The sequence below is a fragment of the Poromitra crassiceps genome (assembly GCF_964638095.1).
Source record: "Poromitra crassiceps genome assembly, chromosome: 9".
In the NCBI taxonomy this organism is placed as follows: Eukaryota; Metazoa; Chordata; class Actinopteri; order Beryciformes; family Melamphaidae; genus Poromitra; species Poromitra crassiceps.
The window spans coordinates 36401445-36427394 of record NC_139630.1 but is presented as its reverse complement, the minus strand read 5'-3'; the positions used below and the strand labels follow the sequence as shown (position 1 = coordinate 36427394).

Sequence of the window (25950 nt, the reverse complement as noted above, 5' to 3'; positions counted from 1 at the left end):
TTCACAAAAGAAATACTGCTCTTTCCATTTCTCTTGAAACTGCCTGCATTTCGTGTCAACCTCTCTCTTTTTCGACAGCATCTTGTTCGGACTGGGATCATAATTCAGGACGGGCATTAGATACCAAGCAGGCCAGGCCGATACGGGCCGACGCGCGGCCGGCGTCAGAAAAATTTGGGCCGTTTAAAGCTCAATTTGGGCCGTTTGAAGCCAGATGTGGGCCGTTTAAAGCCCAATTTGGGTCGTTTAAAGCCAGATTTGGGCCGTTTGAAGCCCGATTTGGGCCGTTTGAAGCCCAATTTGGGCCGTTTGAAGCCCAATTTGGGCCAAGTCCAATTTTACAATGAGATGCACCCACTTTAATCCTGAATAAAGTAATAAAACCACTAGTAAACCAGTAGGCGGCGCCTGGCCTGCTGTTCAGTGAGTGGCCTGACTGCGGGCACAATTTTATTTATTATTATTTTTTTTTGCAGGCCAGGCCAGGCCACGGGGCATTTGCCCGACATGCCCGATTATGCAGTCCGCGCCTGATCTTGTTGATTCTTTTGTTTTTTGGTAGGTAGCTGAATGCGCGATTCAATTCCAGCGTGGCATCATGGCGGCTTTGTTTACATCTGATGACCTACTGACATACTTCCTTGTAGTGCAGGTTAATTAACTTATGAATGAACTCTTAGCTTGCTTATTAGCCACACGTAGTTCATGATAATGGGGTGCAAATTTAATAATAATAATAATATATATATATATTTTTTTTAATATTCCAAAACATCTCGCGGGCCGGATGAAACCTGCCCGTGGGCCGGATCCGGCCCGCGGGCCGTATCTCTGACATCCCTGCCTTAGAGGGAAATAACAAGCCTGTAAGAACTTTTATTGAGATACTGAACTAACATCACAGCAAGACATAAGTGATGCCATGCACGCATGTTAAGCTATCGTCATCATCACATCAGACAGGCTGTGTAAAGCAGCCACTTGCGATTCTGAAGGGCTTAATTTCATTCAGATAACAAGGGACCCGTTATGGGTCACTTATGCCCATATGTTTCTCAAAAAACATCACATCCATTTACACCCGCTTACTGCGAGCTAGCATGACATGGCTGGCTGGTGCCATGGTAGCCTACCTACCTTCCTCCAGTCCACCTGTTTGTCTGGCAGGCACAGCGACAAGTTCTTTTGTTTAGCCTACGACAACGTTACGTGCTAATCTGCATATCAATATGCGCTAATTAAGTAACTACTAACGACTCTGACTGCTCAATGCTCACCTCAGTTTCATTGATCATGAGTGGGGAGAACGATTGTGTGGACTGTGGAGGACCACTTCGCTGCTGTACTGTGTGTGTGACCTGTGTGAAGTGATGTGGGATTAGGCAGATAGATGGAGGAGGGAGCGCCTGCGCAGCCGCGGTTCTAGAAACTTTTCGGGTGGGCTGAACCCCCCTAAATTTTTGTCTCAGCCCACCCTAAGAACATAGAGGGGGGGATGGAAACATGCACACAGCGCATTGAGTGTAGTCAGAAACTGCTACTAATGACCACCATGGATTTGGAGAGGGATTTAAAAAAAAAAAAAAAAAAAAAAAAAAAAAAAAAAAAAAAAGTTTTTTTTGGGTGGGCTGAGACTATTTTTGGGTGGGCTAAAGCCCACCCAAAAACGGCCTAGAACCGCCCCTGCTTCCGATGTCAGTCAAATTTCAGCTCTCTGTGGTTTTCTGTCTCATAACCCTCAGCTCATATCTCTGCAGAGGTCAGGGGGGGAGAACAGGTGTGACAAGGTGTCACAATAGTCTACTGGAAATCCCCCCGCCCCCCGACACACACACACACCAGCTTTATGTTGATTGACAGCTGAAATGTAACATTTTAAAAACCAGACAGGTCAAACTTTTTGCAGTGGGATTTTGGCCGAACTCTCTTAGTCTCGCTCTCTCTCACTGTCTCTCTATCAGGGCCGTAGCCAGGGTTCCGAAATAGGGGAGGTCCAGCAAGGGGAGGCGGAAAATTGAGTTTTTTTTCCCCCCTTTTTAAGCCATATTTAGAGTAATATATCATTTTAAATCAACATTAGGATTATACTGTTGTGATGTCATTATTCAGTATATTCTCTTTCATGTCACCACCTGCTCAGCTCTCCTGTCAACATAATTGTAACTAACAAACACAAACTGTTTTAGCCAAATTCATATCAAAATGACACCTACAAACACAGGTACACAACCCAAGCCGTACACAACACACAAAGTCATCATCGATAATAAAAAAAACATACAGAGGGACATTTATTTATTCCTGATAGGAACAATTGAAAAATAAAATAAAATATATTATGTTGTTTTTAACTTTACACCACCTCTTTTTGTTACTTATTGGGTCATGAAACTGAAACCATGCATATAGCCACCTGCATACCTGACTTCGGGAGCTTGGCAATTGGCATCATGCATGATTAGCCAGTAGCATCCCAACGTGTCACACAGGTAACATTACTTAAGAGACAGACTAGACACTTACTTTCTTGGTTGTTGCTAAAAAATCTGTCAGTGTCACTCACTGTCTGTCGTTCACTCGCTCACTGTCTCGCAGCTCGCTCACCTTCAATTATCTCGCCAGGCAGACAGACAGTCATCACTCACCACCATGCTGCTGCTCTCTCGGAATCAAGTTACCGCGGACGCGGCGTCAGATGACTTCCTGCCTGACCTGCCTTTCGTTTCAAAATAAAAGCGATCCCGTGTTTTTCATGCTTTTCCATGCAGATTGTTTTATAAAAAAAAAATTTTTTTTTTTTTTTTTTTTTTAATTTTCTCTGAAATATTAGGGGAGGTCCGGGCCTCCCCGTCCTCATAGCTAGCTACGGCCCTGCTCTCTATGTCTCTCGATCACATGAAAGCGAGGCTTCCTTCAGGTACAATCAGGACGGTCAGCTTGGGTGGTGGTGGTGGTTGCTTAAACCTGTGCTAAACCTCTGGTGTCACTCCACATTTACTCTTTAGGCTTTAGGGCAAGGTGTCACAATAGTCTACTGGAAATCCCCCCCCCCCCCCCCCCCCGACACATACACACACCAGCTTTATGTTGATTGACAGCTGAAATGTAACATTTTAAAAACCAGACAGGTCAAACTTTTTGCAGTGGGATTTTGGCCGAACTCTCTTAGTCTCGCTCTCTCTCACTGTCTCTCTATGTCTCTCGATCACATGAAAGCGAGGCTTCCTTCAGGTACAATCAGGACGGTCAGCTTGGGTGGTGGTGGTGGTTGCTTAAACCTGTGCTAAACCTCTGGTGTCACTCCACATTTACTCTTTAGGCTTTAGGGCAAGGTGTCACAATAGTCTACTGGAAATCCCCCCCCCCCCCCCCCCCCCCACACACACACACCAGCTTTATGTTGATTGACAGCTGAAATGTAACATTTTAAAAACCAGACAGGTCAAACTTTTTGCAGTGGGATTTTGGCCGAACTCTCTTAGTCTCGCTCTCTCTCACTGTCTCTCTATGTCTCTCGATCACATGAAAGCGAGGCTTCCTTCAGGTACAATCAGGACGGTCAGCTTGGGTGGTGGTGGTGGTTGCTTAAACCTGTGCTAAACCTCTGGTGTCACTCCACATTTACTCTTTAGGCTTTAGGGCAAGGTGTCACAATAGTCTACTGGAAATCCCCCCCTTCCCGACACACACACACACCAGCTTTATGTTGATTGACAGCTGAAATGTAACATTTTAAAAACCAGACAGGTCAAACGTTCTGCAGTGGGATTTTGGCCGAACTCTCTTAGTCTCGCTCTCTCTCACTGTCTCTCTATGTCTCTCGATCACATGAAAGTGAAGTTTCCTTCAAGTACAATCAGGACGGTCAGCTTGGGGGGTGGTTGCTTAAACCTGTGCTAAAACTCTGGTGTCACTCCACATTTACTCTTTAGGCTTTAGGGCAAGGTGTCACAATAGTCTACTGGAAATCCCCCCCCCCCCCCGACACACACACAGACCAGCTTTATGTTGATTGACAGCTGAAATGTAACATTTTAAAAACCAGACAGGTCAAACTTTTTGCAGTGGGATTTTGGCCGAACTCTCTTAGTCTCGCTCTCTCTCACTGTCTCTCTATGTCTCTCGATCACATGAAAGCGAGGCTTCCTTCAGGTACAATCAGGACGGTCAGCTTGGGTGGTGGTGGTGGTTGCTTAAACCTGTGCTAAACCTCTGGTGTCACTCCACATTTACTCTTTAGGCTTTAGGGCAAGGTGTCACAATAGTCTACTGGAAATCCCCCCCCCCCCCCCCCCACACACACACACACACCAGCTTTATGTTGATTGACAGCTGAAATGTAACATTTTAAAAACCAGACAGGTCAAACTTTCTGCAGTGGGATTTTGGCCGAACTCTCTTAGTCTCGCTCTCTCTCACTGTCTCTCTATGTCTCTCGATCACATGAAACTGAGGCTTCCTTCAGGTACAATCAGGACGGTCAGCTTGGGTGGTGGTTGCTTAAACCTGTGCTAAAACTCTGGTGTCACTCCACATTTACTCTTTAGGCTTTAGGGCAAGGTGTCACAATAGTCTACTGGAACCCCCCCCCCCCCCCCCCCCCCCGACACACACACACACACCAGCTTTATGTTGATTGACAGCTGAAATGTAACATTTTAAAAACCAGACAGGTCAAACTTTTTGCAGTGGGATTTTGGCCGAACTCTCTTAGTCTCGCTCTCTCTCACTGTCTCTCTATGTCTCTCGATCACATGAAAGCGAGGCTTCCTTCAGGTACAATCAGGACGGTCAGCTTGGGTGGTGGTGGTGGTGGTTGCTTTAACCTGTGCTAAACCTCTGGTGTCACTCCACATTTACTCTTTAGGCTTTAGGGCAAGGTGTCACAATAGTCTACTGGAAATCCCCCCCCCCCCCGACACACACACACACCAGCTTTATGTTGATTGACAGCTGAAATGTAACATTTTAAAAACCAGACAGGTCAAACTTTTTGCAGTGGGATTTTGGCCGAACTCTCTTAGTCTCGCTCTCTCTCACTGTCTCTCTATGTCTCTCGATCACATGAAAGCGAGGCTTCCTTCAGGTACAATCAGGACGGTCAGCTTGGGTGGTGGTGGTGGTTGCTTAAACCTGTGCTAAACCTCTGGTGTCACTCCACATTTACTCTTTAGGCTTTAGGGCAAGGTGTCACAATAGTCTACTGGAAATCCCCCCCTTCCCGACACACACACACACACCAGCTTTATGTTGATTGACAGCTGAAATGTAACATTTTAAAAACCAGACAGGTCAAACTTTCTGCAGTGGGATTTTGGCCGAACTCTCTTAGTCTCGCTCTCTCTCACTGTCTCTCTATGTCTCTCGATCACATGAAAGTGAAGCTTCCTTCAAGTACAATCAGGACGGTCAGCTTGGGGGGTGGTTGCTTAAACCTGTGCTAAAACTCTGGTGTCACTCCACATTTACTCTTTAGGCTTTAGGGCAAGGTGTCACAATAGTCTACTGGAAATCCCCCCCCCCCCCGACACACACACAGACCAGCTTTATGTTGATTGACAGCTGAAATGTAACATTTTAAAAACCAGACAGGTCAAACTTTTTGCAGTGGGATTTTGGCCGAACTCTCTTAGTCTCGCTCTCTTTCACTGTCTCTCTATGTCTCTCGATCACATGAAAGCGAGGCTTCCTTCAGGTACAATCAGGACGGTCAGCTTGGGTGGTGGTGTAACCCAGGTTTCCTGGGGGGAGACTTCTCTCCCTCATCAATTCCATTACCTAAACCAGCGCAGCTGTTGTGGATTACCACTTTAAGACACTTAATTAGCACCACCTGGGTGTGATTGTTCAGGTGTGGCTGGTTGAACTTTTCACAGTGCACTATGAAAAGTTCGGCCTGTCTGGTTTAACTTTTTACAGTGGGCTAATCAGCAAAACCTCTCTCTCTCTTGATCTTGACTTGATTTTTATATTGATTTCTATTTGTATGATTTTTATGGTATTATGGTTTTATTGTTTATTTTATTCTTCCCTTATTAACTGGTTTGATGATTTAAACACACTATGCAATAGGGCATGTGCAATCTTCGAAATAGTGCAATCTTGTGTCTAGCTGGCACTCTTTCTGTGGTGAAGTACAATGCTGTGACTGTGACCGTGTTTGTTTTGTTACTGTGTCTGTAACACCGATGTTGGCACTAGCACTTTTTGCCCAAGACAAATTTCCCTCCAGGGACAATAAGGTTTATCTCATCTCATCTCATCATCTCATCTCATCTCATCTCTCCTTATCACTCTCTATGTCTCTCACCCAATTTCAGCTCTCTTACCCAATTTCAGCTGTAAAGCAACATACATCTGTCAAAAAAGTATACAATGGCTGAAAATATCTTTTATAAATTATGGATGGAAGACAAAAAAGCACAAGTTAAAAAAAAACTAGGTTTACTTGCACTGTCAAAAATATTTATTTATTATTATTATTATTATGACTCTAATTAGAAGTGCAATAAAAACTAAAAGAAGATTGTTACGCCTATTTCCACTTTTATTCAAATACAAATAACTTTGCTGCCTCAATCAAAAGTGAAAGTGAAAGACCATATCATTAACAAATATACACTCACTCCAGGTGAGATTTGAACCCTCAGCCCCAAGATTGTTAAATTTTAAGTATGGTTCTCTACCATCTGAGCTAACCAGCATGTTTTTGATAATAGTGAGCTTCCAATCAGGATGAGTGAAGATTTGAAAAGATATTTGGATATTCTCCACAAAGATTCCCGGTTTCTTACTGGGTTAACTTTGAACTAGAATAAATAAGTCATAAATGTTTTCTGTTTAGCAATTTTGAAATAGACTACCGGTACTCTTCTGCTAACTACTACTTTTATGCAATATTCCTTCTTTTTACTCCCTTACAAAACTACCAGATGCCTGTTACAGTACTTTACAACTACAGTACAGTACATAAAATGGTAACAAATTCAGATTAACCAATCAAATTTAGTATATGGAAATGTGAGATAGAGAACATTAATTGAACATATTTGTCATGTCAAATATTTGAATCTGAATACTCCAATTTTCACTCAATTTCCATACCATCAGAGATTTCCACTTTAATTTAGGCAAAGAATTTATACACCAACTTTTACTTCTTCTTTTTTACTAGGCTAGGGTATTGGCACCTAGGCTCGCCCGCTGCATGGGCTCGCCGCACGCAGCTTGGCCACTGTGGGGCCGAGCTGCGAGCGGCGAGCCTGCTCTATTGGCATGCACAGCACACAATCGCCTGCACTATTGGCATGCACATTTGCTCAACTTCGCATCACTGATGACATCACCATGCCTATGACATCACTGATGATGTCACATCATCAGTGATGTCACAATGCCTATGACATTATCAGTGGGACACAAATTGAAACAGACAAACATTGCCACTTATATACTAATAATAATAGCCAGGCATCTCGCGCTCGCCCGCTAGTATATTGAGGTAGTCACAGGTGCAATACAACCGCTCATCTCCATCTACAGGCTCTGATGCTGCCTTCAAACTGTGAGTGTCTGATGTGTATGGGTGTCTAGTATGTATGTCTTGTTTGTGTGTTTGCGTCCATGTTTCCATGTAAAGACAGCTACTTTATGCTACTGGGGCTGCTCCAAGTAAGCCCATGTCCAAACTCCCTGTGCCGTCATCCCCCATGTTGGGAGATCATCAACATATTTTCAGTATCTCCCGCTCATTATGCTCGGTACATGCTGATTTCAGGCTGGATTTATGGATGCTTTGTGGCCACACTCCCCCTGTTTGGCCAGGCCTTTGCTGGGAGTGAGCAGAGTGAGAGGATGAGAGGAATGAGAAGGATGAGGAGGAAGAGGGGGAAGAGGAGGAAGAGGGGAGGGCGGCGGAGAGGAGGAGGAGAAAACAAGGAACATTTTCATAAATGGAGGCAAATGACACTACATAGCCGTGTATGTACAGTACATTCACACATAAGACTACTACTAAAGCTATGGTCACATTTAGGCCTTTGGATGGGCAGGCAGGAAAGCAGATAGATAGATTAGATACTGTAGACAGATAGATAGGCAGATAGATAAATAGGCAGATAGATAGATAGATAGGCAGATAGATAAGATACTGTAGATAGAAAGATAGGCAGATAGTTAGATAGATAGATAGATAGATAGATAGGCATATAGATAGATACAGTAGATAGATAGATAGATAGGCAGATAGATAGATAGATAGATAGATAGATAGATAGATAGATAGATAGATAGATAGATAGGCAGGCAGGCAGGCAGACAGGGCCGCAGTCAGACTGACCTAACAGGGACTGGGGGTGGGGGGGATAAGACTCTCCCCTGGGATTGGAAAGTCACCGACGGAAGGGGAAGAACCGAGTTTCTCAAAACATACAACAGAGAAAGAACCTTCCCAGACATCCCAGTTTGTGGATAAAAAAACAAAAAACTTCTGCGTTCCTCACTGCAGTATGGAAAAGTATGGAACAAAAACCTCTATGTAAAAAATTCCCAGATATAGCATCACATTGTTACATTAACCAGTAATTATGACTTCACTCGGAGCATATGAACCAGCTTGCTTGGCTGAAAGCAATGACTTCGAGTGACTTTCACACTCACTATCTCTCTCTCTCACATACACACACATTTCCAATCACATTATTTATTTTTCAAAAACAGAGCAACAACAATGGTCTTTCATCACTAGAGCCCATCCAGTTACTTGGGAGGACAATTAAAATGTCAACATTTGGAAAACTATGCCCAGTGGGTGGCACTAACAAACAGTGGTCATATTGGACTTGCTGCTTTCATACCAGGGGAGAACTGTATCCCTTCTTTACATCGGGGTTGGGGTCAAAACACTTTCAGTCAATATGTAATTTTTCATTGTGATTATTTTTCATTATCTCAAAATTTAAATACATCAAACTTACACATCCAATACTGCCAAACAATTGGGACCTTCCGTGACTTCATTGCAGTTTACATGTTTAACTGAGTTAAAAGTGTATGGACCATAACCCTGTTTCACACTCTCTCCCAGAATAGGCTTGTTTCCCCATCATGTGACAGGATTTTTCTTTGCCATCTAAAGAGGAAAAAACTGCGTTCTCTCTTATGACAGCAGTTCAAATGGTTAGATCTCTATGACAAAATCAGTGTTGACATGGGGTAGTTAAAGGATAAGTTCACTCAAATTTTTTAATTCAGTCATTATCTACTCACCCCGATGCTGATGGTTGGTGGACAGTTTTCCAGGGAAATAGAGTTACAGCATTCTCCTAAACAATTGAAATGGATGGTGACCAACTTTCAAACAAAAACAGCCTCCATATTGCTCATCTGGCGTAATCCAAGTCTCCCAGAAGCAACGAGATGCCAAGTTGACTTGAAAAGACGTTAAAAAAACAGGGTGGAAATTACGTGTTTTCAAGTCACCTTGGCATCTCAGGGCTTTGATGATGAGCAGTATGGAGGCATTGTGTGTGTGTGTGTTTTGTTGTTTGAAAGTTGGTCACCAGCCACTTTAATTGTTGAGAATGCTGCAACAGTGTTTTGCTGTGAAACCCCAGGACTGTTTTATGGACTACAAAACTACACCCGTCCTTCCATTGGCATGGGGTGAATAGAGGACTTATTTTTCACTTTTTGGTGAACTTAATCCTTCAAGACGAACCCCCAATTTGGCTAATGTATCAACTTTTCCATCAGAAGCTGGATTTCAGTGATATATTCAGTGGCAAAACATACAGTACAATTTCAAACATGTGTTTCCATGATCTCTTGTATTCTTGGGAGCGGGGTTTGGTTTGCGATCAAGTTGTTGGAGAATGTTAAAAATATGGATCTTAAGTGATTCATTCTTGAACTATTAACAATTTGGGGCTTTAGCAGGAGTCCCCAAGGATCATACTCCTTGGCTTTTGTCCAAGTCTAGACTGTTTTGTTCTTCTTCTTCAGACTGAGCTGACATTCTCAGGCCAGAGTCGAGCTCCAGAGGAGAATATCCTAAAAAAAAACTCTCCCTCTAACAGAGGAAATCACGGAAACAGTTGAGTTCAACCACAAGATTTCCATCAAGACCAACAGTTGAACAAAACAGGATCACAATACAGAGATTGTATGAAGGCACAGCCAAAGCAGAGGAGTCCTTCCGACTTCAGTGCTTATGGGTTTTGTTTCAGGGTTTTTTGGAATGCATATTAGGAAGAATTCTTATGAATGGGAGAACAATCACACAGGATAATAAATATCAATCATCTGAATATTTATTATCACTAGAAATTACTAAGTGCCATGCTTTTGTTTCACAGGCAAGTCAAGTGTGTTCTCAGTCAGCTGTATTGTTGTGCAGTCCAAATTAATCCAGTACAGAAAAGGCAGCTAATCAATATAGGCTATAGATATACTGTATCATAATTTTAGAGACTATCTCAAGCAAGTCATTTGCCTCATTACAATCAACACAATTCTAGACTTATCAGTGCAATGTCTCAGTTGTGATGAACTGATGGCTTCAGTGAGATTATTTCCATAAGACTACTGACATCATTGTGCTTTGTTGTCATTATCACAGTGCCCAACCCAATCTGGGTTGATAAAGGCCATTTTTAACATCAATAATAATATTTCAGCACTTGTGGATGAGTGGCGTTCATCACCCCGATTTTAGAGGTTGTATCTGTTTATCATTAGGGTATAGCATTACACACACTTCAAGTAATTTCAGGTATGAAGAACAAGGTTTCAACACTATGTAATCATATAAATAATATAAATGTATCTCAATGTACATACTTGTCACAGGATGTAATTAAAAAAGTATCTAAAAACCTTTCTAGGAACCATTAAAATGCTTTGATTGATTGTGAATGTGACGGCTAAAATACGGGATGTAGCACTCGCAAAAAGCTAAAACCAACCAATCTTTTTTTTTATAATGCTGGAACACGACAAAGGCTGTTACTGTCCCTCTGAAAAATGCTAACGCTAATTTCTAGTGCTACAGATGTGTCCACGAGTTAGCAGACGTCTATAAGCAGACTGCTACCTTACCATTTCTACCCGTCATTCACAGAAAAAAATAACTTGGTTCTTGCATATAGAATTGTACATTTCACGTCATGAAATGTACACAGGCTTTATGTGAAATTACAAAAATATACAAATATGATTTCCAATATATTTTCTATTGGTAAAAAAAAACGATCAAAATATATTAAATGAAATCACATTCTATATGCTTTGGATACATCACTTTAAGGGGATGGTACAAGCAAACACATTTTGCTTTTGTAATGGACTGGTGCTTACATGGTTCAATGGGGCTTAACATCTAGTCGTCTTGAGTCCATAAACCTTTTCAACTATAAGTGGAGTGCTCCTTCTCTGCTGTTCATGTCTGTCTCACCTTAATCGGCTAGGCTGTACTTGATCACAACTCTTGCAACTCTTATGGATTCACTCAAAAACAATAATAATATCTGGTGGAAAAAGGAAGGGCACCCAATTAAAAACATTTATAGAAAAGGAACAAAAATGTGCGTATGTGTACAATGTGTACACGTATTTAAAAAAAAATCTTTTTTACGGGTGTACTTCATGTGGGCTCCCTATTGTAGAGAAGCAGTTAAGTAAAATAAACTCTTTGGGAACAGGTGTAAGGCCAGGATAGTTTAACAGGCGCAGTACCGTTCAACGACACTCGTCATGATCAAACCATAGTAAGTCACCTAAACAGGCATGGCATTGATGGTCCATTATCAAGCACAAGAGCACAGACAAAACACAGACCAAGAACAGTTGTACACACCAGGTACACACACACAGGCACATCCCCCTCGTTACACGATGACATGGAGCAAACATTGAAAGGTGGACAGGATGGTCAAGAATTCATTAAGATTCCAAAAAATGACAAATGATGTCGATGAAGCAACTGTTGAGCACATATGCAAACCTTCTGCACAGCAGGATCCAAACTCTTCATTAAAATTAAAGTACATACTCAACAATTACACAACGGTCAATCACATACTAGCACTGGCAACACGTTATTCTGAATTTAAAAAATAGACGGGCACTTACAAAGATGCTTGAAGTACATATACAAAATTATTTCAGATTTGGAAGATCTTTTTTTACTTCCAAGAACATGACACTAAACATCAAGTAACTGCCAGAGCTAAAGGAGATCCACCCCAAAAGGTCCAAGATGGCTCTTCTTTTTGACTCATGCGTGCAGCTGTGCTTTTGTCGTCCCACAAAGGACCGGATGTAAACCCATGCAGGGGGGAAAGGAGGCGGCCAAGCCATTTGTGCTCTAACGAGTATTTAAAGCTAATGAAAACCAAAGACACATATGGGGGCACTGCTAACATGGTGCTTGAACAGTGAAGCTAAATGACAACATTCAATAAACTGGCTAAATGAGGCACTTGATTACATCATGGGGTTTTGGGAGAAACAAAAGGGACATGGAATATGTGTTGAACTGTAATGTTACGGTGAACACAGCAAGGTGCAACAAAAACCTAATTTGTGACAGATGTTTTGATGTTTAGTTATCTAGATTAGAATACCATTTGCACTCCCGTTGACGGAAGGTGCCTCTTTTGTGTCTAGTAAAAGCAAGCTCCCCTGCCAGATAAAATACGTCTTTAAAAAGAAGCTGGACAATCTCAATTTCCTTGCTAAAACCATCCCTCCTGAGTGTTCCCATGCTTTCCAGAAGCCATAAGAACACTTCAACACGTACCCAGCAGTAGGAGGAAAGGAAAGGTTGGTCTCTTATGTACGATTGTGCGTTTTCAATTGAACTGAACACAGTGCTTACGACTAATCAAATGGACACAAAAAAGGATTTGCGGCATCAAGAGAAAGCAAAATACAGCTACAGTACTCTACAATGAAAATGAGAAGTAAACAGTGGATAACAACTTCCTTTCCGGGAACAAGACTAGAAGACGCATGAGGAGACGGCAATGTCACTGAAAGGTCCAGGCAAGACATGCACACTTGTACCACACACAACTGATGGTAGAACGTTTCTGCCCATGCACCTCCTTTCTAGGAACACGATAATGCCAACTGAGGATATATTGTGCTTCGTCTAATTCTGCTGCTATGGCACGCCCTCTTTGCCCTCCTTTGAAAACTTACAGCTTAGGTTTAGTGGATTTATAGTATTTATAGATCTATAGTAGCAGCTGGGATGGCAAATAGCATTAAAGGACATGTAAAGAAACTACACAACATAAGTACCAAGTAAGGCTATCACAATTGCACAAATCTCATTCTTAATCTGTGTCAGTCTCGTGGGATATAATTTTCTTATTATATTCTCTTGTATATTTTCAGTGATTTTATACTCCCATCGTCTCTACAAAAATAACATTTTACCTACACATCTTGTGTTTACACCATTTGCTACCTGATTTTTCTTTTTTCTTTTGTAAAGCAGAATGACACAGTGGAACAGTTCCTTGTGAATGAGTAACTCCCCACTCTCTCAACTTCACACTGGTACTGGACACATGAAGACAGATCCAAAAGCCTTTGTGCGCGGTCAAGGGTTTTCAGGGTGGCGAATGGAGAATGATGGACGTAACGAGAGAGGTTTTTTTCCCACCCAACTCGCCATGCGATTGCTTGAGTTTCCCTTTCGTTGTCTCCTTCGATTGCTGCCCTTTGGCAAGTGGTGATTTCGAGTATAGGTTTCATTTGAGAAGAAGTGTGGCGCATTGAAGTACCAATAAAATGCACACGCTGCACACGCTGATATTGAGGTTCATTAGCCAAGGCTAATCCTAATCAAATTCTCACAAAGTAAAAAAAACAACTAACAACACCAAACCTTAGTGTTGCATTATATTCTCCATTCTACAGGGCTTTGGGACTGAACTCCATTTTCCGCTGTCCACTTAGAGATCCATGCTCCAGACACAGAGGGGTTTCATCCCGCCGCTGATGCCCCCGTACAGGGCTTCTCCCCCAGGAAGAACGATCTGAGCCCAGGGTGGATGAGAGAGAGAGAGAGAGAGAGTGTGTGTGTGTGTGTGTGTGTGTGTTTGTGTGTTGTAAGAAGAAGAACAGGAGGATCACAAAGCTGTCTCCTGCACCATGTGAGGGGTCAGTTGACAGGAGGGCAGAGGAGTCCCCGCTTCCTCGTCCCCCTCCTCTGTCTTGGCCGTGTCGCTCTCCATCTCTTTCTCTTCTGTGATTGTCTCTTCTTTGGGGTAGGCTGCTCCGTTGCTCTCCTTCTTGGCCATCTGGTACGGCTGCATGTCGATTGCTTTGGCCTGATGAGCAAGCACAAAAACGACAATGAAATCTCAGGCTGAAAATGAAAATGTGTAGGAACCATGTCACCTGACACTAGGGTTCCTACACATTTTCAATTAAGAAATGCCATACTTTCTCCAGACCTTGATTTGGTTTGAAGACAAACAAGCTATAATTATTTGTGTATCGGACCTGAACCACAACATTTTCCATGCTTTTCCAGACATTTTTTTCAAATTCCCAAACTATTCAAGACCTGGAATTGATCAAATTCATTTGTAATAATTTAGGAGGAACCTGAGGTGAACAGACAGCAGAAAAACACAAAGCAGCGGTGATGGTAAATATGAGATGACCTTGTAAGCCAGGGGAGTGACACAGCAGAGCTTCTCTCTGTAGCGCTCAGGCAGAAAGAACAGCAGTGTGCCCAGGACTGGATACACTGTGCCTGGGGTCAGATCCTTCTCCTTCATGGGACCTGCCACATACATGGACATGACAGCAATTACCCATTACCGTATGTTGGTAGACTGTTTCGGCATTCCTGCTTTGTAGGAAGTAGAGTGGAGAGTGAGGGATTGGACTTTACGGCAGCCATTTTGAACTTGTAACACACTCTGGGTGGGAAACATACATCGGACATACGACACATTTATCATTTCACTTTCAGCATATCATTCCCCACGGGAAAACAAAACAAAACGTATCATTCCCCAATGAAAAACACATTAGATAAATGGATATCAAGGCTAAAAAATAAAATAAAAGATTTGCTAGCTACCTAACTACTAATTGGCTACCTACTAGCTACTAATTGGGTGTTTCCATTCACAATCTATGTGACTGTGCATTGTCTGTGCCCGTTTACGATTGAAGGGCTTGATATACTTCCACGTCAAACCCCTCGCTGAATGCGCCGAGGGGTGCGGCACAGCCTGCGTACAGCTCCTCGAAAATGTGACTCGACACAGCTGACGCGAACAGCGCGAGTATAATATAATATAGGTGGGGAGATAACAGGAGAGAGTGAAAGCTATTACCAAGTATATGCACTACATTCTCTCCTTGGGCCTAACTTCTAGTCATTGAAATCCTAGTGAAATCACACAATTTACTCATTTTGCTGGGGACTCCCCTGTGACCCCTCATCAAGCTGATGTTCGAGTAGGACCAACTGCCGCCGGCAAGGCTCCAAGTCGAGGCGGACGCGGAAGTATATTTCAGCCTTTATGTTTACATGTCACCATAAACTGTCTGTGCTGCCTGTATGAAAGTTTGCTTGTGTCTGCTCAAGTGTTGGTGTACTTGTATCGCTACACTTTGAGGACCCGTTGAGATCTTGATGTGGAAAATTTACTTAAGCAGTGAGTGTATGCATGTACCTGTTAGCAGGCTGACTATCAGTCCCACCACCACAACAGTGGCTGAGTTGTGAGCACTGTACCACATGTAGGACAAGGAGTAGAGCGCCTCCACACCTGTCGGCCTGATGGAGGTACAGGGAGGAAGAGAGAAAACTGTTATAGATGTGTTCAAAATCATATCATATCTTCGGTTAAGATCCTAGCAGGCATAAGAGATAAAGCTATTGCTTTATAATCTGTCCTTTTACAGCCCTGCAAATACACACATAGCAATACTAGTATCGGATTTCAAACCACGCTGAATTAAGGTATCGGAACACAATTGGAATTGATAAAGAAGAAGATTTGTGCTTTGATATTAATAAACAAGCAGAAGCCAAATCAGTCAACTCAATTATCAACCATTTCCTCATGTAACATAGAAATAAAAAGAAAATGTATTTATAAAAGCCAAATGCATTTCCATCCATCCATCTCTAATGGATACATGTGATAATATGTCATATCATGTTTTGTACAATGACAGCTGGTCTGCATCTATAGTGTCCAGTAAAAGTAATAGCATTGGTATCAGTACCCAGGATTCAAGAGATAATAGTTGTATCCTAAGGAGAAGTCTGAATGGCGTTACCTTGGCTTGCTTGTGGCAGAGCTGACCAGCGTTGTCATGACAGCGGTAGTCATGTTGCCAAGGAGGGGCGGAGCAGTGGCGTTGAGTGACGCCGAAGCAGACATACGCATCACAAAGCTGCCGATGCCAATCCAGAAGGCCATGACAAGGCCCGATATCAAACCAACCAGCGCTCCCTGAGAGGCAGAGGAGGAGAGGTGAGGAAGAGAAGAGGAGGAGAGCCAAGCAGGGGAAGACAGGAAAAGCAGAAAGGCAGAAGAGCAGAAGAAAGACCAGCTGAAGCTTTATCTGGTGAAGAACAGAAACTGTCATGGTGGAGAAAGTAGTAGTGCTCATTTGTATGAGATCAGGCAATAAATAACTAACTCCATATTTCTATAATTGAGTTGAAATCAGGAAAAAGGTGACTCACTGTGGAGTTGGCCCAGGGGAAGAACATTCCCAGGCAGAAGACCCCCAGCAGTGGACCACCCACCATCCCAAAGATGCTGAAGGCTGCCTGGGGGAACAGAGGGAGACAGAACAGCATGTCAGTACAGAGGGTGACTCTTTACTTGAGTTGTTGACTCCTGTGTATACTAAAGCTAGTTCAATCATTGTACAGTTGCATGATGACCCCCACTTGATTTGAGATTGTGCTTTTCTCTGATTTTTGTCTGGATATTGCAAAATGAATCCAATGCAACACATGTGGACACAGCTTTTATTGCACAATTCGTTTTTAAAATTGTTCAAAAACAATTGTGAGTGACCAAGATGCTAATGTTCAGGATTTGATAGGAAAGGGATTCAATGTAGAACATAAATGCCTCACTTAGGAGGCTGTCAGATATATCTTTTCCATCACAGTGCGACCCACAATGTGCAGTTGCACCTGATCATAAGTGCCCTACATCACTGTCTAATTATAATGAAACCATGTGAATAGTTACCTGAAGCACAGATCCCATTAGAGAGGCGATATAGGCCATAGCCAGACACACCAGGCCGTAGGCCAAAGCTGCAGAATGGACAACCAAAAGATTTAATAAAAAACATCTGCTCAAATTTAGTGCCAGGGAGAATAATTTATTTATAATGTTAAAGGAAGCTTTGTGTATATATGTGGGTGGTAAACTGAACGAAGCAAAGAGTGTGTGTAGTAGACAGACGCAGTACTCTGACTCTGGACCACTGATCTTACCAAGTCCTTTGGAGAGGAGCGTGGCTTTGGCTTCCGTCATAGCTGGAAAATAAGGCTTAATCAGGTCCTCCAAGGTGACTGTAGCTAGGGAGTTGAATGCTGAAGAGATGGTGCTGGAGAGAGAGGGAGACAAACCGAGAGAAAATATGGGATTTCATGTACAGTTAGGAGATTTAGAAGTGGGGACATTTACGGTCATGGGCTGAAAATGTGTTTTATAAAATCAAGTGCAGAACAAACACCATTACATTAACGCTGTGGAGGGAGGCATCCAGATAAGTCACAAAAACCCAGTTTTTGAACCATACACGTGCGCACACACACACACACACACACACACACACACACACACACACACACACACACACACACACTAAATCTAATGGACTGTGCTTAAAGACTGCGGCCAGGCATGTCATTGCTAGGTTTTATTATTAGAGACAGATTGCTTCCTCTTGGGTTGAAACCAAGGTCTATAAATGACTCGAGTCTCGCCAAGAATGATAAAAACAATTCCCCATGACAACCATGTAAGTTCAACCAGTGCGATCAGTACTTTGACCAGATTCTTTTTGTGTGTGGTCACGTTACAACCAAGGTAGAATACTCATCCTAATCTAGTTTACAAATGGTTTATTATCCTCAAATTGTGACAGCCTGGAATGAAACTATCTCCTTCATGGCTGGCAGAGGACAAACACCGGACAGGTTTTTGGCAGGGGGACGACCCTTTATATCCGGGTTCTTGCCACTTGGGCGGGCTTACCTGAGCGCTCCACTGAAGAGACAGGCCACAAACAGTCCAGGGAGCCCAGGCAGGTCCCTGAACACATCCATCACAAAGTACAGCACCATCTGCAGGAAGAAACTGGCCATTAGGATGGACCTACAGAACCAGAATGGACAATCAAGCTCATGGAAGAACCCCCAAAGAGGGGAAAAAATGTTTGATTAAAAAGAAAAATAATTTCATGTTTTTTCTGCACTTAACACATTCACTGCCAGACGTTTTTTTTTTACTGTAGTTAGCTTCTGCCAGAGGGGTTTTTTGAGGATTCTGGCTCATCTTTCAAGACCCGAGGATTCTTTTCTGCTAAGATTTTGTGAACACACAATATCTCAAAAGAACTAATAGAATGTGTGCTTTCTCTATCTAAAAGAGTTAGTTTGTAGAGTTAGTAGTTATGTAAGCATTAGCAGTTGAATACAGCATGGTTTCAGCGTCAGAAGAAATATTCAGAGATAAACGGCTTTTTGTGAAATTCGATAGAACAGTCACTTTAACCATTCATTTTTGGCTCTCTCTCTCTCTCTCTCCCTCCCCCTCTCGCTCTCTCTCTCTCTCTCTCTCTCTCTCCCTCCCTCTCGCTCTCCCTCCCTCTCTCTCTCTCTCTCTCCCTCCCTCTCGCTCTCCCTCCCTCTCTCTCTCTCTCCCTCTCGGGAGGGAGACGCACTAGGTTTAATCCTAGTGAGAGGGGGAGAGGGAGAGAGAGAGAGAGAGAGAGAGAGGGAGGGAGGGAGGGAGAGAGATAGAGCGAGAGAGAGAGAGCGAGAGAGAGAGAGAGAGAGAGAGAGAGAGAGAGGGAGAGTTGCTTCCAACTCCTCCCTCCGTGTGTGTCCTCTTGGCCGCAGCGGCCGTGTCACAAGCTCGTTGCTGCTGCTGTAACCTCGCGTCACCAGTCTCATTGCTTTGCTGCTGCTGTGCCTGTCTGCGCGGCCGCTGTTTGAGGAAGTCTGGATGGAGGACTCGCTCGCTTCTTGGAGTTTTGGTTGAGAGAAGCTTTTGCGATTTATGCTGCGTGTTTCAAAGTGTGTTCCATCCGTGATCTATTATGCAAATTTGCAATCCCGCACTGCCAGCAATCAGCGCGAAAACGAAAGCGTTTTCGCCAATCCATTTTCATGAGAATGGCTTCGTCACACTGCTTTTTGCTTGCCTTCCTCCTTCCTTGTCGCCACTTAGTGGGTCGGTGGAATGGGTTGTACACGTTGTACACGTCCAATACTTATATAAGAGATGTAAAAGGGTTAGATGCACATCCCACCGTCAAAAAAAAAAAATCGATTTTTTTGACGTATATATACGTCAGTGGCAGTCAACGTGTTAAATGTAAAACAAAATGCTTGCTTAGGATTTGCTTTCTTTGAATCAAGTGTGAGTCTTTATCTCACAGCTGTGCCACACACACACACACACACACACACACACACACACACACACACACACGCACACACACACACACACACAGACGCACACACACACACACACCAAGGTGGAGAACCCCTATAGTAGAGTATCACTGGCCTGGTCGTTGGTTTTGACGTAGCCCTTGTCCAGAGGACTGTCCTCTCCGTAACGAGCAAACATGACGAGGCCCATCAGACAACCTAAACACAGCACAATCTGCTGGCATGGGAAGACCACATAGCAGGAGCTGCAAGGACACAGATGTTACAAGTCTGAACTGGGCATAACAAATCAGAAACTCTGTACACATATTTTAGATTCTCAGATCATTGAGCTTTTGCTTGACGCCCTCTCAGTGGAGGAGCCAAGGGGCTTCAGGACCATCTGCATTAGGTACATGATCTCAGATGGGTCACCCTCTCTACATGCAGTTTGGTGTAACCCACTTCTAAGTAACCACACTGACATGTTCTCAGCAGCGGATCATACTCACATGACAGCCTCTCTCTCTGTGCGGGAGCTGAGGTATCTCTGGACCTGGGCCTGGTTCACCCCGTACAGAGCCAGCATGAGGAAGACTCCGCCCACACCCAGCGTCCAGAAGGTGTGGCGCTCCAGAGGGTCAGGGTTCAGGCTGGACAGGCAGAAGGTTAGATACAGTGAGATGAAGAGTCCACACGGGTTTGATTCTCGCAAGGTGTCTATCGATAGCCACGTGTCCTTGAGTAAGATGCTCAACTCTTACCTTTTTACTGTATTATTATTATTATTTAACTTATGCTCTTATCCTACTTGCAATCATTCAGCAACTATGTTTATTGCACAGCTAACAACATCTCCATGATTTTACATGATTACATTATTATTACTACAGTTTGAGATAGTGGAACGGCCATAATCAAATAAAATTGGCAATGCAAAATGAATTCAATTGCTCATAAAAATGGTTGGAATTGCCTCATTTATGCACAAAACTAAAAGTATGTCAACTGCAGTAAATTTGGAATATGGACACATGGATAATTAAAATTGTATACTTAATACGTCAGTCTTCCAGAAAAGTGTCACGTGTCCAACTGATTGTTACTCTTGAGATAATGAGCGATACTTTGTGTACTATCTGAACTATGAAAACGCTGGCTCCTCACTCTAGTCCGGCGATGCGGCTGCCGTTGACGGCTTTCCTCCAAACCTCTCCAATCCCCCCGGCCTGGCTGGCCCCCACAACGATGACCGCCAGTTGGCCCGCAAACATCACCACCGTTTGGAACACATCCGTCCAGATCACCGCCTTCAGGCCCCCCTGGAAGACAACATGGTTTAAATTGACACTGACAATCGGATCCAGAGCGACATACAATGAGCACCACGGTAGAGCGAACTTAAACACCATTACAAACAACCAAGAACAAGGTGTGCATGGTTTACTGACAATAAATGTGTCTGTTCTTTGGGTAATCACTTATGATAGAGGTTGCAGATAAAGAAATAACAGGGAAAGATAGAAAGAAATGTGATCCAGCTAAAACACATGAAGTATTCCTTGATTTCAATCACCAGGCAGTCAACAAAGTTAAGTCCCAGAGGCATGGGGATTCAGGCAGGGGTAGTTCACATCTCATTTCCAGAGGGTCTAAAACTTTTCTTAAGCTCCACAGGTGTTATGAATAATCACCACTGAACTGCAAGACAAAGCTGACAAGTGGTATGTAGGAGACCGACTTCAAATCGTAGATTCCGTTTCTTACCAGAGTAGTGTAGAGAGTGCACACTAGTCCCATGGCCAGCACTGCTCCCCACAGGTCAAAGCCTGTCACTGCAATTGAACACAGTGATCTCATTAGGGAACACTACACAAGAAAGCTCTAATGCAATCATCTTCTCATTGAACCTAATTTCCCAGTACAGTAATTAGCTATAAGATGCTGTATTCAGGATCACCAGTAACCCAAGACATACAAATGAGAGTAAAACCTAGCAAAACCCAGTGTTCAACCCAGTTAAGTGTCTGTCAGAAGTGTGACTGATGTTGTGGTAAAATCCTAATAGGAATGCCGTGTGTGTGTGTGTGTGTGTGTCTGCGCACGCGAGTGAGCAGAATTGTGTTCGGCCACAGTCCACAGCTATGTAATTTTATGTGGGATCGCGCTGAATCTTTCAGGAAGTGTAAAGAGGACCCCTGCGGGTGACCTAACCGAGCCAGATTTTTTTATTATATAATTAGGGTCGATTAAATGGGCAAAGATTTCCTATTTAGTGGCCAAAATGACTCAAGACAGGTTCGACTAAATGGCCGGTCACACAGGGACGGCTATTCCGTTAGCAGTGTGCTAAAGTAGAAGAAGCTACTCTGGGGTATTTACCTGCGTTGAGCGCCAAGGCTGGAGCATAAAGGACCACCCCCATGTAAATGACCTGTAGAGGCAGAGACAGACATTTCAGAGCAGGGACACTCAGACAAAGCTGAGATCAGCAGTCATGTTGTGGAACTGAGCTAACGTAAAGCATGATGATTCTGCTAGTGGTTTTCAACAGTGGCGACTGCACATGTAGCGGGGGAAGCATGTGCTAGTCTACAACTCTCCCCATATCGGCAGAGGGGGTGGAGAAACAATTGGGACTGCAGGGGGAATTGGACAAGTACAATTGGGGAGAAAATGGAGAAAACTTGATAAAAAAAGAAAGAAAACCTATTCAAATTGCTGAAAAAATGACAGACATTATTCAACATTGTGATTAAAACCTTTTCCAATTCTTACTGAAATATAGTAGATAAGATAGATATAGAAAAATAGTACAGCAGATGCTCAGGTTAATCCACATCATCTGATCACACCGACAACTACAACAATATGGAGACGTGCCCCCACCCAATCCCACATACACACAAACTATGAGATAAACAAAGATACCATCTGAAAGATGAAGGTCACAGTCCCGCACACGCGAACCGTCTTGTTGAAGCGCAGCTCCAGATACTGCCCACAGGAGGGACAGGGAACACAAGCAATGTCAAAGTTAGTGTCAGCTTCTGATCTATGGTTAATGCTGTGGGTGTTTATTCTTAGTTTTGTCCCACAGTATCAAAGCCAGATATGTGAGTAAGCAGAAATAGAACTAGAAATAACTGCATTAGTTCCTGTGTATTTGCAAATTATAGTTGTTTAAGTTCAGGATAAAATCTGTCAGTCTCTGGCAGAAAGAGAGACAGAAGAAAGAAGAGAGTACACAACAATAGAGGAATAATGAGAAAATATATCATTTATTTTACAAACTAGACAAATACCCTACCATCTAAACCAGATTTAGCCTCAATCAAGTAGATCTGCATATATACCCTTGTGTTATTTTCAACCCATGGGTGCTTGGCTGTGTATTACTTCTCCAGTATGTACTGTGTACCTCATAGGCGCTGGACACCCGCAACCTGTAGAAGATTGGTATGAATACATGGGCCGGGATGAGCAGGCCCAGGAAGTAGGAGCAGCCCAGGAACCAGTACTGCGTCCCGAAGGTGTACACCTCAGACGGAGCACCCAGGATGGCCACGGCCGACTGAAACGTGGCCAGCAGGGACAGAGACACCGGCAGGCAGCTCATCGACCGGTCGGCCAACAGGAACTCCTACCAAAAGCAAAATGTCAGTTGGCGTTTTCGGAGCGGAGGAACTTTTTCATAGTTCTAAAGAATAGAATAGAATAACTTTATTGTGTGCGTACCGCTGGAACTAGGAATGATTGTAGTTCTTAGAACGCTGTTTTGAGGGTTTTTTTTTAGCTCCTACTTCAGGGTAGGTACTCTCCCAGCAAAAGAGTACTGAAGCCTTGAGTGACATACGTGTATGGTGATTGGATGAGGCGGTATCATCACTAACATTAACTTTTAGATTTTTTTTTTTTTAATCAATGTTAGCTAGCTAATTGTTAGCCAAACTAGTATCAAACTATTTTGTGCCAATTCAATCCAGCATTTAGTTTAGCTGCAGTGCAACCCCACCCTTAAGCTGGGAATTACCTCACCTGCCATAAAAAAAGAACTACAAATCTATAGGAAACACTGATTTACTGTGGCATCATCATCAGAGAAACAACAACAACAAAACAAAAAAAACTTTCTTTGCTGATGTATCGGTCTAACCCCGATGCCTACCTGTGTTGTGCGCTGGCGGCCGCCAGAGAAGGCGTAGAACAGGCCGATGCCAGTCGAGGCCACCAGCAGCAAGGCAAAGATGACATAGTCCACTGTGGTGAAGTGCATCTGGACTACATCCCCCATGATGCCGTGAGGTGGAGGCTGGTGGGGTGGAGGAGGGGGGAGGGGGGAAGGCCGTTGGAAGCACGGCCTGGGACGTTGATCACAACGGCAAAGGAAGCGCGTCACCCATAGGGACACTCACTGACAGCTGACTGGAGGGACAGAGGCAGAGTAGGAAAGAAGTCAGTCAAGCCAACTTGACTTGTAGAGCGTTATATAGCACTAATAGAGCTTTAAAAAAGCACAAACCCAATGTGTACTAAAGTGCTTCACAAAAGGGAAATGAGGTAATACAACATGATTAAAACCATGAAATAGATACAGACACAGTGAAAGGCCAGTTAATTAAATTAGGTTTTAAGACGCATTCTATTTTGTTATTATTTTACAGATTCTGATTCTTTTTTCCCTACATAGATAACAGAGTGAGAGAAAAGACAGATGAATGTGTGTTGCATAAAGGAGAGGGAAGTGTTAAAAAGTGAGACTGTGAGGAGTGATGTTTGAGAGGATGATTGCGAAAAAGAGTGAAGAGTGTGATGTCTTCATGTAGTAGTACAGCTAATCAAAAGACACACACACACAAGCAGCACGACCTGTGTGTTACTATCTTATGAGTCAGCATTTTTGTTCGAAGTTTAAGAGAATTTGCAATCAAATATTGTAGAATTGGATTGTGGCCTCCGATATAGCGCTATTCCAGTACACCAGAAACTCTAGTGAAGGAAAGAAAAGGCTAGTGAAGGATCCATGAGATGAAGGTAATGAGGATAATAACCTTTGACCTTCCCTTCCCCCCAAAAAACACTTACAATCACAATTAGTACAGTGCTATGTTTGTGTCCGCATTATGGCTTCACAAAAATGTCTATTTCTAACTTTCAAACTTAATACAATAAGAATCATTGACGTTACAACTTCCTAAACAATACATTTTGATAGACGTGTTACAATTCACAACACAATTATTCAGTGACATTATCTCTTTTCTTGTAGCACCATGTGTGTGTATGTGACAGCAAAGGCCTTACCTTCTCAGTTCAAGCTGCCGTTGGCTGGCTGACACACACAGACCAGTGACCACTCAGACTTAGCTCACTGAAGGGGAGTATCTCGCTCACAACCACCAATCACAACCGCAGGAAAAGTCTGCCAAAAAAACACAGCACACCAAACAAACAATGTGTCACAATATTGTTGCCAAAGATTCAATATACAACCACAGTCTTTATTTTCCTTTTCAATAGGGAACATTTTGACCAAACAAAACCGAATCCCACGTTTTATTTGCACAAGCGTTACAACAGCAGGGTGATTTTACAGGTTTCACTTACTGGATATGTTTTTGTTGTCAGAGGTGAAGAGAGAGGTTAGACTCCCCACTGTGCTCATTTGAGTCTCACACACCTCTCCTATTCGATTCTTCTTCTTTGGTTTTTAACGGTGGTCGGCATCCAAATTGTTGCATTACCACCAACTACTGGATTCTAATTAATGGACTGAACTAAAATAAAAGACCCACCCACTTCCCATTCTACTACAAGTCTCTACTACTCAGATGTTTGAGAGAGGCCCAAAAGCTTCTCTCAAAAACTTCTGCACTTCATTTCCAGAAACCTCCACAACGCTGCATCCACAATTGTCAATTTCTTGCGACTTCTTTTCCACTCGAGCAGCACAGTTAATTATCACAAAGACCAGAAACTTCACTTGATCTTTACAAAAACAAAACTTAACATGCTTCCTGGCTGATTTGACCTCTTTAGTTTCCTGTCTCACCTCCTCACGCGTAGGTCTCTCCTCCTAGATCTTCCTCTTCTTCTAATGGCTTTCCAGCACTGCACAGTTAGGGGTCACTTAAGCAATTGTGATGTCATCAGTGATGTCATCAGTGACAGTGATGTCACTCGAGCAATTGTGATGTCATCAGTGAATCCTTCCGAGATAGATGAAGTACTGAGGGATGCGTTTGGGCAAACTCGGACAAATTGTGTCTGGGTGAGAA

At 43.1% G+C, this 25950-nt stretch overlaps 1 protein-coding gene across 1 annotated transcript; it reads right to left on the bottom strand.

Moving 5' to 3' along the window:
• Positions 1-14141: 14141 nt before the first annotated feature.
• Positions 14142-23966, bottom strand: slc5a6a (solute carrier family 5 member 6a; the record flags this gene model as incomplete). Its single annotated transcript, XM_083643270.1, has 16 exons — positions 14142-14342; positions 14682-14803; positions 15708-15811; positions 16321-16496; positions 16733-16819; positions 17253-17320; positions 17504-17616; positions 18270-18358; positions 19809-19938; positions 20185-20325; positions 20840-20994; positions 21440-21507; positions 22055-22106; positions 22604-22669; positions 23094-23315; positions 23841-23966. The coding sequence occupies 16 exons, from the start codon at positions 23964-23966 to the stop codon at positions 14142-14144; spliced, it is 1920 nt and encodes a 639-aa protein (XP_083499396.1).
• Between the last annotated feature and the right edge of the window lie 1984 nt (positions 23967-25950).